Source organism: Anomaloglossus baeobatrachus, chromosome 5, assembly GCF_048569485.1.
Source record: "Anomaloglossus baeobatrachus isolate aAnoBae1 chromosome 5, aAnoBae1.hap1, whole genome shotgun sequence".
Taxonomy (NCBI): Eukaryota; Metazoa; Chordata; class Amphibia; order Anura; family Aromobatidae; genus Anomaloglossus; species Anomaloglossus baeobatrachus.
This window is the reverse complement of record NC_134357.1, coordinates 580,567,446-580,581,355: the sequence shown is the minus strand read 5'-3', so window position 1 is coordinate 580,581,355 and position 13,910 is coordinate 580,567,446. Positions and strand designations below refer to the sequence as shown.

General features: G+C 44.0%; 1 protein-coding gene across 1 annotated transcript in view; it reads left to right on the top strand.

The window, feature by feature from the left end:
* LOC142313123 (uncharacterized) overlaps positions 1-9,028 on the top strand; it is a 28,374-nt gene extending 19,346 nt beyond the window's left edge. Inside the window, exons 2-4 of the mRNA XM_075352109.1 lie at positions 3,159-3,256; positions 3,454-3,544; positions 7,033-9,028. Coding sequence (XP_075208224.1) covers positions 3,159-3,256; positions 3,454-3,544; positions 7,033-8,759 — 1,916 coding nt within the window. The 3' untranslated portion in view covers positions 8,760-9,028. The remainder of the gene's footprint in view (positions 1-3,158; positions 3,257-3,453; positions 3,545-7,032) is intronic.
* Positions 9,029-13,910: the final 4,882 nt, after the last annotated feature.

Genomic DNA, 13,910 nt, shown 5'->3' with positions numbered 1-13,910 from the left:
GGTGTTGCCGCTTGAAAAAGTGAGAAATTTGGTGCTAAAGCAACATTTTTGTGGGAAAAAAAAAAGAAACTTTTCAATATGATGACCTAAGTTTATTAAATTCTATAAAGTATCTGTGGGTTCAAAATGCTCACTATACCCCTGGAGAAAATCCTTGAGGGGTCTAGTTTCCAAAATGTGATCACTTTTGATGGAGCTCCACTGTTTAGGCACCTCAGGAGCTCCAAACGCAACATGGCATTCGCTAATGAATCCAGCCAATTTTACAGTCAAATGGCGCTCCTTCCCTTCCAAGCCCTGCCGTGCGCCCAAACATTTGATTTCCAGCACATATGAGGTATCTGTGTACTCAGGAAAAACTGCACAATAAATTGTATGGTGCATTTTTTCCGGTTACCCTTGTGAATAAAGAGCTCTGATGTCACTTTGATGCCCATTTTGTGCCAGTTTTATACTTTTTTTTTATTTTGCTGCTTTTAAGTGTATTCACATCATGGCTCCGCACTGTATTGTATTTTATTAGGATTTTTTTATGTTTGTTGTTAAACCTGTAAAAAAAAAAAGACAAAAAAATAAAAACTGAAAAAAAAAGATAAACCAACTTCAGCCTCGAATAAGAAACTGGATGAATAAGAAACCAACTTCAGCATTGTGTCTGATGTCGAGTGATTCCAGTTTGAATATAAGGGAAATGCCTGTTATTACCACATATATACCCTGCCCCCCACACTGACTGACAGCAGCTGAGCATTGGAACCTGCTGTCAGTCAGTGTCGAGAGCGCGGTATACTGAGCAGTGACTAAAACCGCATCGGTGCCACCCCCATGACTGAAAGCTGGACGCCGTCTCAATATATGTCTATGATCACATTTACATATTTCATAGCTATTTAGTAACACTTCTTATTTTGTATATATGGCTGTTTTTTACCTGGTCGGGGCTAATAACAGAGATATGGATTGACAGTGGTATTTTCCTATATGTCACACATTTGGAACAGGCGGGGGGGTCAGTTCAGAATGTATTTTCATATTACTTACCTTGTAATTGGGGCTGATATAACATCTCAGCGGTGACCATATCCTCTGTATATGGGGGAGGAGGCACCATCAGCTCTTTCTACCGTTTCCTCGAAAATAAGATGTACCCGGAAAATAAGCCCTAGTAGGATTTTTGGGAGTTTTTTTGAGTATACTTAAAATATAAGCCGTACTCCAAAAATACACCTTGGTTGTGGTTCCATAATGAATTGTCCAGACATCTAAAAAGGTAAAGAATACAGCAGGACTTTTATCAAAGAAAGCAGACCCCACCAAAAGAAAGCAAATATCCCCACCCAAAAAATAATTGCACTCACTAGGCCCTAAACAATTACAGATGGCAAGTACCGATGGTGGATGGGCTCTCACGCAGAGATCTGTGTCACTGTCGGGTCCCTCACCGTTCCCGCTGCATTGCACCGCAGAGCTGTGTATACAGTGACAGAGAAGACAGAGGCAGTAATAAACCGTCTGTGCCTTATCTAGAGATGGACGGATTTCCTCTCCGTTGATACATGATTGTGTGTAGCTGCGCGGCTCTTTTATTTTTCCACCCACATTGCCGTATAAAGGATAGTTGTTTTTTTTTTTTTTTTTTAAATGACTCATGGGTTTTAATTTTACCATAAAACTTACTGGAAATTAAGTAAAAATTCCAAGTGCGGTGAAATGTTGAGGAAAAAAGTAATTCCATCATTGTTTTTACTCCGTTCACGATGTGCTGAAAGTGAGCGGTCAGCGTGATTCTCCAGGTCAGTGTGATTACGGCAATATCAGACATGTATTATCTAAGTGGTGACTAGAGATGAGCGGACTTGTGGACGTTCGGCTTCTGCTGGTCCAGCTGAACATTTGTAAAGATCGGTTCTGGACTTGGACTTGACCTGAACTTTATTTGAAGTCACTGATTGGCAGTTCGGGTCTCCGCCCACATGCAGCCATAAACAGATCACTTCCAGGGGAGGGCGGGTTTTTTCAGTTTTATTTCTTGGTGCACAATACATCTGATCACACGAGAGCGGTTTCCATACGTAAAGCTCCCGAACCCAAAACTGAACTTTGCTATCTTGCAAAAGTCTGAGTTTGTACCGAAAACCGAACTCCAGGTTCACTCATCTCTAGTAGTGAATAAAAATCAGACTTTTGTAAAAAAATAAAAAACATTAAAAAATTGGCTTGTGTCTCCATTTTCCGACATCGGAGTTGAGTCACGACTTGTTTTTTGCTTCATAAACTCACGTTTTCATTGATACCATTTTAGGTGCAACTTCATTTCATGTTGAAATTTTTTTTTACTGCCCAAATGATATCTTCCCTTCATTATTATCTCGATTAATGTTACATATCGGCTCATCTCCTTCCCATTCAGGTCCTTTACAATATCGGATCCTCTCAGTGGTTTTATTCTATATAAGAGAATTCTCCTGATTGCCCCGTGAAGGATGGATATGGACAGGGACAAGATGGCGGAGAGGATATTACACCTCACCCTAGAGATCCTCTTCCGGCTTACTGGAGAGGTGAGAGATTCTGATGACGTCACATTACATCATTCTTATCTATGGGAATAACAGATGGACAGAACTGGAGAGGTGAGGACTCTGGAAATGTCTGGAGTGAGATTTATTACTGTGTCTCTCCATAACCAGGATTACACAGTAGTGAAGAAGACCTCTAGTGAGCGCTGTCAGGCCCCTGTGTCTGAGGGATGGGGAAGACCCCTGAGCCCAATCACGGGGCCTCCACCACACCCCCCGATATATGAGGACATCAATGACCAGAAGATCCTAGAACTCACCTACAAGATGATTGAGCTGCTGACTGGAGAGGTGACACTGCTGGGAATGCTGGGACATTATACAGTAACGCTATGAAGGGATCGGGGGTGACGGTATCATTGTATGTGTCAGGTTCCTATAAGGTGTCAGGAGGTCACCGTCTATTTCTCCATGGAGGAGTGGGAGTATTTAGAAGGACACAAAGATCTGTACAAGGACGTCATGATGGAGGTTCCCCAGCCCCTCACATCACCAGGTAATAGACAGGACTAAATACACACGGCCTATAATTATCTGTATGTAAGGAATGAATTCAGTCCCTGTATGTGTCTCCTCCAGGTCTATCCAGTAAGAGGACAACACCAGAGAGATGTCCCCGTCCTCTTCTCCCACAGGACTGTAAACAAGAAGATCCCGATGTTCCTCAGGATCATCAGGTAGATGGAGAGAAGGGGCCATGAAATCCCCCTATGATGTGTAGATGGCTGTGAAGGTCTTGTGCTCAGTCTTGTTTTATCCTCCAGTATTATATGTTTTATACTTGTGTAATGAGAGCGGTGGAGATGACAGGATTAGAGCTGATCATAGATGGGACTTCTCCATCTGTCTGTGACTTTTACAATATTTGTTTCAGGGGGAAGATCTGCCCCATATTAATACTACAGAGACATATGTGAGGGGTGATGAGTGGAGTAAAGAGGAGATTCCTACAGATAACCGCCCAGGTGAGTAGTGACCACTAAATGCAGAGAAGTCACAGATTCTTCTCAGTCATCGGCTGCTATGATGTGGAACTAAAAAGAATTGAAAATAACTAATCCTAAAAATAAGGTGTAAGAGGTTCCCGTACATCCTAGACACGGAGAATGTGCAGTTTATAGTGGAATGTTCACATGTTCCATATTATTTATACTGGTGAATCGTTGATTTCTTGTATATTAGTGGATTACAGCACTTATGTGCAGGTATATTCTAAAATAATATATAAGCAGGAGAACGAGAGTCAGAAGGTGCCAAAAAGTAAATATAATTTTATTGTTACAATCATAAATGTGCAACCAGCAAAAAAGGAGATAAAAGCACAGAGGGGTGTGAAAAAACTTAAGCAGGACCGCCAAAATGAATGGTATTAAGGGATGACCAGTTACATGAATAGAACATGCAGGGGAAATATCAGAGCGAATAATGAAGGGACAATACATATAAAGTGCATGTGCATAAATACATATGAATAGCCCGCTCAGACACCCCCAATGCATAAATAGTCTGGTCCAATCATTTAAATGAGGCAGCATATACAAAGTAAAGTGGCCAGTGCATCTTAAAGTGGCCAGTGCATGATCCTGAATATGCAAGAAAGAGGCTCCCCCATACCCACCAACGTACGTTTCTTCTATTTGAGCCCCGTGCTCAAGTTCGGCTTCCTCAGGGAGGGAGAAGGCGGCGCTGCCTTCTCCCTCCCTGAGGAAGCCGAACTTGAGCACAGGGCTCAAATAGGCGAAACGTACGTTGGTGGGGTATGGGGGAGCCTCTTTTTGCATATTCAGGATCATACACTGGCCACTTTAATTTGGATATGCTGCCTCATTTAAATGATTGGACCAGACTCTATGCATTGGGGGTGTCTGAGCGGGCTATTCATATGTATTTATGCACATGCACTTTATATGTATTGTCCCTTCATTATTCGCTCTGATATTTCCCCTGTATGTTCTATTCATGTAACTGGTCATCCCTTAATACCATTCATTTTGGCGGTCCTGCTTATGTTTTTTCACACCCCTCTGTGCTTTTATCTCCTTTTTTGCTGGTTGCACAGTTATGATTGTAACAATAAAATTATATTCACTTTTTGGCACCTTCTGACTCTCGTTATCCGGCTTATATATATGTCAGTTTGAGTCTGTGCAATGGTCTTATTGACCAACCTGGGCTAGATTTTGCCCAGTATGATTTTTCATACTGCTGTATTGGGGTCCCTATATTTAATATATTCTAAAATAAGAGACATGTACAAAACCTCTAGAAGCAGAGTGGTGCCGGACACCCCCTTTAAATAAGGGTTTATTAGAATCGGTGTGGAAAAATGTTGCTGTATACAGGCCAGATACAGAGGTGGCTATCCACACCCCCCCCGCGACAGTTTTCCTGCACGTGTTTTACTATTTGGTTACTTAAAATGGTTGCCTAGATCTCTTGTACGGAGTATAACAGCATTTTTCTGCACCTGATTGTCAGGCCAAGATCGAAGAAGAGCACTAGAGTAGTTGCCCTGAAATGGCAATGGATTTAACAGGAGAGTAATGCTTATATTATAATAATAATCTTTATTTCTATAACGCTAACATATTCATATTTACAATTCAAAGGTTCATGTACAAACAATCATAAGTAGTTAAGCCCCTCCCTCTAAAGGGTAAGCCCAGGTCCCCCTGTGATCCCGTGTGTTCACTACTCCCATTTGCTGCCTCTATATTGGCCACAAGCGTTACAGCAATGACTGGCACAGAGCAAAAGAGTCTGAGCAGTGATTAGCTAGTAGTAACGATTACCCTGGCTGCAGCATTAAGGATTCATTGGAGAAGGGAAAGTCTAGTGAGGGGGGAGGCCAATTAATAGAGAATTACAGTAATCAAGGCGGGAGTGGGTCAGGGCCACAGTGAGGGTTTTTTAGTTGTTTCTATAGTGAGAAAGCGGGGATCCTAGAGATGTTTTTCAGATGCAAGTTGTCACGGGTTGATAGGGGAACACAGGGAAGCCTATACTGGCCCTAGGGTGAGCGTAGGGGCTCAGCCTTAACATCTGGAGGTACCCTTGTTGGTAGGGAGGTCCAGGCCTCTAACCTAGGTCATATCTCCTGTCCTTGTCCCTGATGTTAAGACCCCCTCCACAATCCATCACCCGGGGGAAGGGACAAGAACCAAAATAAACACCCCACTAACAAATATGATAAACAGGGGTAACAACTACTCGTTCACATGGGAACCACACACAAAGGAGCCACTAACAGTGCATGAGGGGAAATAAACAGAAAAGGGGGGGAAGGAAACACACTACTGGGGAACATCCATAGCATTTAACCAGCACACCTAGAACTGCTGCAGCAAGCACCAATGCTGCAGCCCACAACACAAGTCTCAGAGAGAGGAAAATAACAGCTCCTTCCACCTCCTGGCCAAGCTTCCAAATGATGAAAATAACCTGCACCCTCTGGTGGAAGTTGAGGGTATTTATAGGGCCTGGGCTTGGTCCCAACTGGAAACACCTGGCCAGGAGTCAGGAGCTGACATTAACCCTTTCCTCCCCAAAGGAAAGGGAGTCCATTTAATAAACTGAGTCCCACAAGAAAAAGTGAGACTCGGACTCAGAACTTGTCACCAAAATCTGCAACAGTGGAAAGTTCATGACACAAGCGACAAGACTGACCGAGAGATTGTGTATAGGAGGTGAAGGGAACATCGGTGTCAAACATAACACACAGATAGCGAACCTGCTGCCTAGGCGTTATCATGGTGCTGCACACAGAGAGGGAGATGTCAGGATTAGGGAGGTTAGTAGACAAAGGGAGTAGAAGAAGTTCAGTTTTGGAGAGGTTAAGTTTCAGAAAGAGAGCAGATATGATGTTGGAGACTAGAGACAGACAGTAACTGGTGTTCTGTAGTACAGCAGGGGTGAGATAAGGGAATGAGTTGTATAGCTGTGTATATTCATTTATCACATTCTTCCACATTTTTAACCACATGATAAAACCACTTTACAAATTTACTTTCCAGTTTTACACTTTCTTCAAAGTCAGAGCTTCTTCGTACATAATTGCAGTGCTCCTCCATTCTTCAGTAAAATGCATGTGGCTGTCAGGGATTGTGTCGGACAGACCCCTCTAATAGGACTGACTGACAGGCTCATTTACGATTCTCCACTAAGAATCTTACTACAAAATAGTTGTGACCGACGCTCTGAGACATGAACCTAGGGAGATGCTGAATTCAACACTGAATTGGGAAACTGCTAGAGCCGATCCTGGTGGCCTGATATCATTCTCTGGTGGTCCTTGCTCCGTAGTCTTCAGTTAGAATGTGAACTGTTTTGTCACCATTACCTTAGTGAATAATGAAATTTTGCAGCATGACTTGCAATTTTAATGGACTTTGGATATAGTTAAAAAATAAACTATACATTATTGAAAAGGTATTAACAGTGTTATTCTTGACAGGTGACTGTATTAGGAGATCAGAGGGGCTTCTGACTTCTTCAGACATTCTATCATATCATCTTGGTGTGGCACAAGACACATATGAAGAACATTGCGTTATTCCAGCTGTATCCTCAACGCTTCAGAGCAAAGATCTACCATCTGATCCTATTAAACAGGTCCTATCTTCTGATTCATCACAGGCTATTAAGGAAAATAAAAGTCACAGAAGAGGAACGAAGACATATTCATGTTCAGAGTGTGGGAAGTGTTTTAATTGTCAATCAAACCTTGTTGTACAGAAGAGAACTCACACAGGGGAGAAGCCATATCCATGTCCAGAATGTGGGAAATGTTTTGGAAAAAAATCAAATCTTGTTACACATCAGTTAACTCACATAGGACATAAGCAATGTTCATGTCCGGAATGTGGGAAATGTTTTACAACTAAATCAAATCTTGTTACACATCAGAGAACTCACACAGGGGAAAAGCCATATCCATGTTCAGAATGTGGGAAATGTTTTGGAGAAAAATCATATCTTATTACACATCAGAGAACTCACACAGGAGATAAGCCATTTTCATGTCCAGAATGTGGGAAATGTTTTACAACTAAATCACATCTTGTAAGACATCAGAGAACTCACACAGGGGAGAAGCCATTTTTATGTTTAAAATGTGGGAAATGTTTTACACATAAATTAACTTTTGTTACACATCAGAGAACTCACACAGGGGAAAAGCCATATTCATGTTCAGAGTGTGGGAAAGATTTTACTCGGAAATCAGGTCTTCGTTTCCACCAGAGAATTCACACAGATGTGAAGCCATATTCATGTTCACAATGTGGGAAATGTTTTACACATAGATCAAATCTTATTACACATCAGAGAATTCACACAGGGGAGAAGCCTTTTTCATGTCCAGAATGTTGGAAATGTTTTAGAATTAAATCACATCTTGATACACATCAGAGAATTCACACAGGGGAAAAGCAATTTTCATGTTTAGAATGTGGGAAATGTTTTGGAAATAAATCAACTCTTGTTACACATCAGATAACTCACACAGGACATAAGCTATTTTCATGTCCAGAATGTGGGAAATGTTTTGCAACTAAATCACATCTTATTACACATCAGATAACTCACACAGGACATAAGCCATTTTCATGTCCAGAATGTGGGAAATGTTTTACAACTAAATCACATCTTGTTACACATCAGAGAACTCACACAGGGGAGAAGCCATTTTCATGTTTAAAATGTGGGAAATGTTTTACACGTAAAGTAACTCTTGTTACACATCAGAGAAATCACACAGGGGAAAAGCCATATTCATGTTCAGAATGTGGGAAAGATTTTACTCGGAAATCAGGTCTTCGTTTCCACCAGAGAATGCACACAGATGTGAAGCCATATTCATGTTCACAATGTGGGAAATGTTTTACAGATAGATCAAATCTTATTACACATCAGAGAATTCACACAGGGGAGAAGCCTTTTTCATGTCCAGAATGTGGGAAATGTTTTAGAATTAAATCAAATCTTGATACACATCAGAGAATTCACACAGGGGAAAAGCCATTTTCATGTTTAGAATGTGGGAAATGTTTTGGAAATAAATCAACTCTTGTTACACATCAGAGAACTCACACAGGAGATAAGCCATTTTCATGTCCAGAATGTGGGAAATGTTTTACAACTAAATCACATCTTATTACACATCAGAGAACTCACACATGAGATAAGCCAATTTCATGTTCAGAGTGTGGGAAAGATTTTAATGTAATATCAAATTTGGTTGAACATCAGAGAATTCACACAAAGGAGAAGCCATGTTCATGTTCAAAATACGGTAAAAGTTTTGTGTGTACATCACATTTGATTAAACATCAAAAAATCACACAGGGAAGAAGCCATATATTTGTGGAGAATGTGAGAAATTATTTTCTTTCAAAACATCTCATGTTAAATATTAAAGCGCTCACATAGGTGAGAAGTCATTTTCATACCCAGAAAGTGTGAAATGTTTTATTTATTAAATGTTTATTCTTTTTATCAAAAATTAAGAATTTAAGTAACTTTTTTGTTTCCCCCACAAAAATATGTAAGAACCAAAAAACTTACAAAATAGCAATTTTTTGTGTTGTACAGTAATTTTTATTACAATTTTCAAAAGTTTAACAGGGAAGAATAAAGTAAAAATCAAAACAATAGATTACATAGCTTGGGGGAGGTAGGGAGTAGAGATGAGCCACCCCCCTAGAGTTCGCGTTTGGTTCGTCGAACGGTGCCCCGTTCAACGAGCCGTTCGACGAACCTCTCGAACCCCATTGAAAGCAATGGGAGGCAATCATAAACACCTAAATACACCTTGAAAACACCCTCAAAGTTGGCCAAAAGGTGACAAACCACTCCCAAGACAACACAAACACATGGGAAAGTGACAAGGACAAATACCCATGCGAAAACTAAACAGCTGGATGAAGAAAAAGAGGAGGAGACACAGATATGAGTATATGCAAGGGAACATCGATGCCATTACTGTGCAACTTGAGCCTTGCTCATTTTAGGCTTCCAATCTGGATAAATTGCCTGAGCTCGCCACGTACGCCTTGGGGATCATGTCGTGTCCCGCAGCCAGCGTTCTCTCACAACGTGTCTTCAGTGCTGCTGGGGGTGTGCTAACAGATAAGCACACGCGTCTGTCCACTGACAATGTGGACATACTAACATTCACCAAGATGAACAAGTCATGGCTCACAGAGGACTTTTCTTCCCCTGGGTCATCCAGGGGAGGCGAAAGGCACGTGTATTTTTGAGAGTGCTTCATGCAAAGCATCTTTTTCATCTTGAAAATGGAGGGCAACTGATGCCAGTCAAGGGGGGTGAGTGTGGACCAATTTTTGGAAACAAGGGAGACTGTGGTTGGAGTCCCCTTGCTGTGTTTTACATGCTTTTAGAAGGGCATGACATGGCTTAGAGGTTGACTTTCAGCATCTGCAAACTGTTGGCTACCGAAATGCTGCCTTTCCAACCTTTTTAACTGAGGATTTTCGAGACCTTACGCCCATCGCAGTGCCCCAAGAGCCGATGCCCAGGCGCCACTCCTTCTCCAACAAAGGCGTGCCCGCACTACACCAGCATGTCGCACAAAACATCACTGCTTCTTTGAGAAACTGTGTGTGACAGGGTGCATTTCACCACAGATACTTGGCCCAGTAAGCATGGACAGGGGCGTTACATGTCGCTGACTGGGCAATGGGTTACTATGGGGTGAGATGGAGAAGGGTCTGCTGTACAAGTCTTGCCGTCCCCACGAGTTATGTGTCAATCCTTCCTCTGTATGTAGAAGTTAATACACTGCTTCTGCCTCCTCAACCTCATCTGTATCCTCCACCTCGGCCCAAACCCTGTGTGGTCAGGCCACCCGCATTGTAACTGCGCACAAGGAATCCCACACACCTCCTTACTATGCTGGCAGCAGAGCTCAACATCATGAGGCGGTCGACTCTTTTCTTTGAAATGTCTGTGAATTGTGAGTCGCACCGCTAAAGAGTTGTGGACGGTAAACTCTGGAGAGTGAGACCGAGTTTCATCAATGGTTGTCTCCACTCAACCAGCAGCCAGGGAAGGCCGGGTGCGACAATGATGCAAACCTGGGTGCGGCCCTTCGCTGTGACAATGTGACACACGTGCCTTGTGTGGCTCACGTGTTGAACCTGGTTGTCCAGCAATTTTTAAAGCATTATCCTGGCCTACATAGCCTTCTGCAGAGAGCACGGTGTAATGCCTTCCTTGATCCACACACTCAGACGGGCTGTAAAGGATAGGCTAGAGGGAAGCCACTCACCAAGCAGGACACCCGAACCCTGAAACCCTTTAACCCCTATACAGGGATTTGGAATTACACAGGGCCCAAGGTGATCAATACCTGTGGAAGGCTGCAGTTCCAGAGAATAGTAGTCAGGCAGGGTCAAAACATTAATTGAGGAAGAGGAACAGAATGGGACGGCCAGGACTTAATCAGAAAACAAGCAGAGGTGAAATGCGGATTGGCCAACGAGGTACATAAACAGCAGGCAGGAAAAGTCAGGAAACAAGCACACAAAATCACAAAACAGAACTGGGGGTAACAGTAACCAGAGGTTCAGAGCTATGTCTGGCAGTGGTCAGCAGACAGGATGGGCCTAAAAAAGGGTGTGGTGTCTTCCCATTGGTTGTAGCTGAATGATGGTACTTCATCTGTGAGACACCCACCACCTACTTTCAGCCAGTGGTTCTGCATCTGTCAAGGTAATGCAGCCCAGTGGGTGAGCATAACCTGCGTCCACCTGCGCCGCTGGCATCGACTCCTCTCCCATCATCAGCACTATGCCCCAAAGGAACACGTTGTCACCTGGCGACCGGAGTACAAATTGATGTAGCGGACTCCGGTGGTGACTTTACAGCCGTGTGCGTCAATGATGCAAACCTGGCTGCGGGCCTTCGTCAGGGCAACGTGACACACGTGCCTTGTATGGCTCACGTGTTGAATCTGATTCTACAGCAATTTTTAAAACACCATCCCAGCCTACATGGCCTTGTGCAGCGGGCATGATCGCTATGTGCTCACTTCCATCGTTCGCACCCAGCAGCTCAACAACTTTCATCGCTCCAGAAGTCTTTAGGTCTGGTGGTTAAACGCCTGAAATGCGATGTGCTGACACACAGGAATTTTAATCTGCACATGTTGCAGCGTCTGTGGCAGCACCGCCGAACCCTGCTGAAATACGTTATGACGTATACCCTGGGCTAACTTGATCCAGAGGTGGTGCAGATCACGCTGCTGGAGTGGTGTCAGATCATGGACCTATGCACCCTTCTACACAGTTTACAAATGTCAACGAAGATGTTTAGCACTGGCGATGCCATTCTCAGCGTGACAATTCTGGTCATCTACATGATGGAGCACACTGTAAGCATTATTCGGAGTCAGGTGTTGGGACAAGAGGAAGGGGAGGACGTACAGGAGGAGTCATATGCGGAAGGGATAACAAGATCTCCAATCGAGGGCGCATAGTATCAGCAAAACTGTTGAGGAAGGTGCAGGAGCCCAGGAAGAAATGGAGGACGAACTGGCGATGGGCATGGAAGACTCAGCAGATGAGGGAGAGCTAGCTCACATTTCGGTTGTGCGAGGTTGGGGGGAGAGGGCAGAGGAAGGAGGCATGATTCTCACCTCTCCGCCACCAACACACCAAGGACTTGGTCCTCCTGGATGCACAAGACACATGAGTGCCTTCTTGCTCCACTACCTACAACATGACCCTCGTATTGTACGAATTCGAAGTAATGCTGACTACTGGGTTGCCACACTGTTAGATCCCTGGTACAAGACAAAATTTGGCGAAATAATTCCTGCCATAGAAAGGGACGCACATATGCAGGAGTATCAGCAGAAGGTGGTACGCAATCTTAGATCTGCTTTTCCACTAAACACCTGTGCTGCACAGAGTGAATCTCAACGCTTTGTCATGGATAGGAGGAAATGGTCGTTTACTTGTCCACATCTGAGGGACCGAGGGCTGGCTGCTGTGCTGAGACGGCGTTGAGAACGGTGTCCCTGCAGAGTTGCACTTTTGGTCATATACAAAATGAGTTGAAAAAGGACAGATGCTGGTGGAAAGGGGAACAGGTGTGTTGGAAAGGGGAAAAAAGTTTGTGTCCGTGGGTTTGGTGATTAAGCAACAGTAACATTTGCTGAAGAAACAACATCTGTTATGGTGGGACTGGCAGATTTGGGTAAGGTGGTATATACTATGTTACCACTATATAAAAAAAATAAGAAGAAAAGAAAGAGAAAGGTATATATCCCCATCGCCAGTCGGTGTCCACCGTGCTCCCAAATGGAAAAGGAGAGGTTTACAACTGAAGGTTAGGTGGAGGATACAGATACTGGGTGACTCTGAAACTCATAGCAGCCTGAACCGAGTTACACGACACTCGGATCTGGAGACTGGGAGCCCTGTTAGCGTCACAGGGTCCACACGCCCACCCAGCCCAGGAACTCCCTGTTAACAACACAGGGGCCATTGGGTACGCTGTCCGTGTGCGTAGGGGCTACACCTGTGGACAGCAGGCGCATCAGCAGCATTAGGCCTGTTAATGCCACTGGGCTGCACTAGCAGGACTGGTAGGACAGGAGCTGGTCTTAACCGTTCTGTGTTACCAACTGTGGTAGCGGCCTGCATCAACGCCCTATCCATGCCTACCTCTGGCTTAAAGCCGCAATGGGTTCAACACATGGAGGTGTGCTCTTTCGGAGCATAATAGAAGACTGCGCACCTCCTTGTTGGCTCCAGCCCCTTTTATAACCTGGGTCCCCCCCAAACCAGGGTGGACCACAATGCACCTCCTGGAGACAAAAGCAGAGTGGCACGTCATGAGTGGCATAACTAGCGTCCTATTCGGAACCGCCACTTCAATGATGACTTCATGGCAGCCACGACCCAAACACCTCTCCAGTTATCGTCTGACCAACAATAATGAGGTGACAAGTCATAGGGGCGGGCCTCTGCAAGCCAGTTGGGAGTTGCCTGGCCACATCATCAGGACACCTGATGCCCTGTGGTCTATATGGGCCCCCCACATCAGAGGCAGAGCCAAAGAGTTCATTGCCGGACCTAGCCTCTGATGCAGTAAGTGCCTGAGCATGCTCAGTAGCATGAAATACAGTCTCCGAAAAAAGACTATCAGCTTCAGCATGCTGTCTAGGCACAACACAGGACTTAGACCCGGCCAGAAGTCCAAGTACCTGTGCAAAGAGGCTTTTCGCACTAAGTGTGGGAGCATGCGCTGTAGCCCGAAATGAATACTAAGCATCAGGAATGGCACAGTCAGGCTGAGCATACT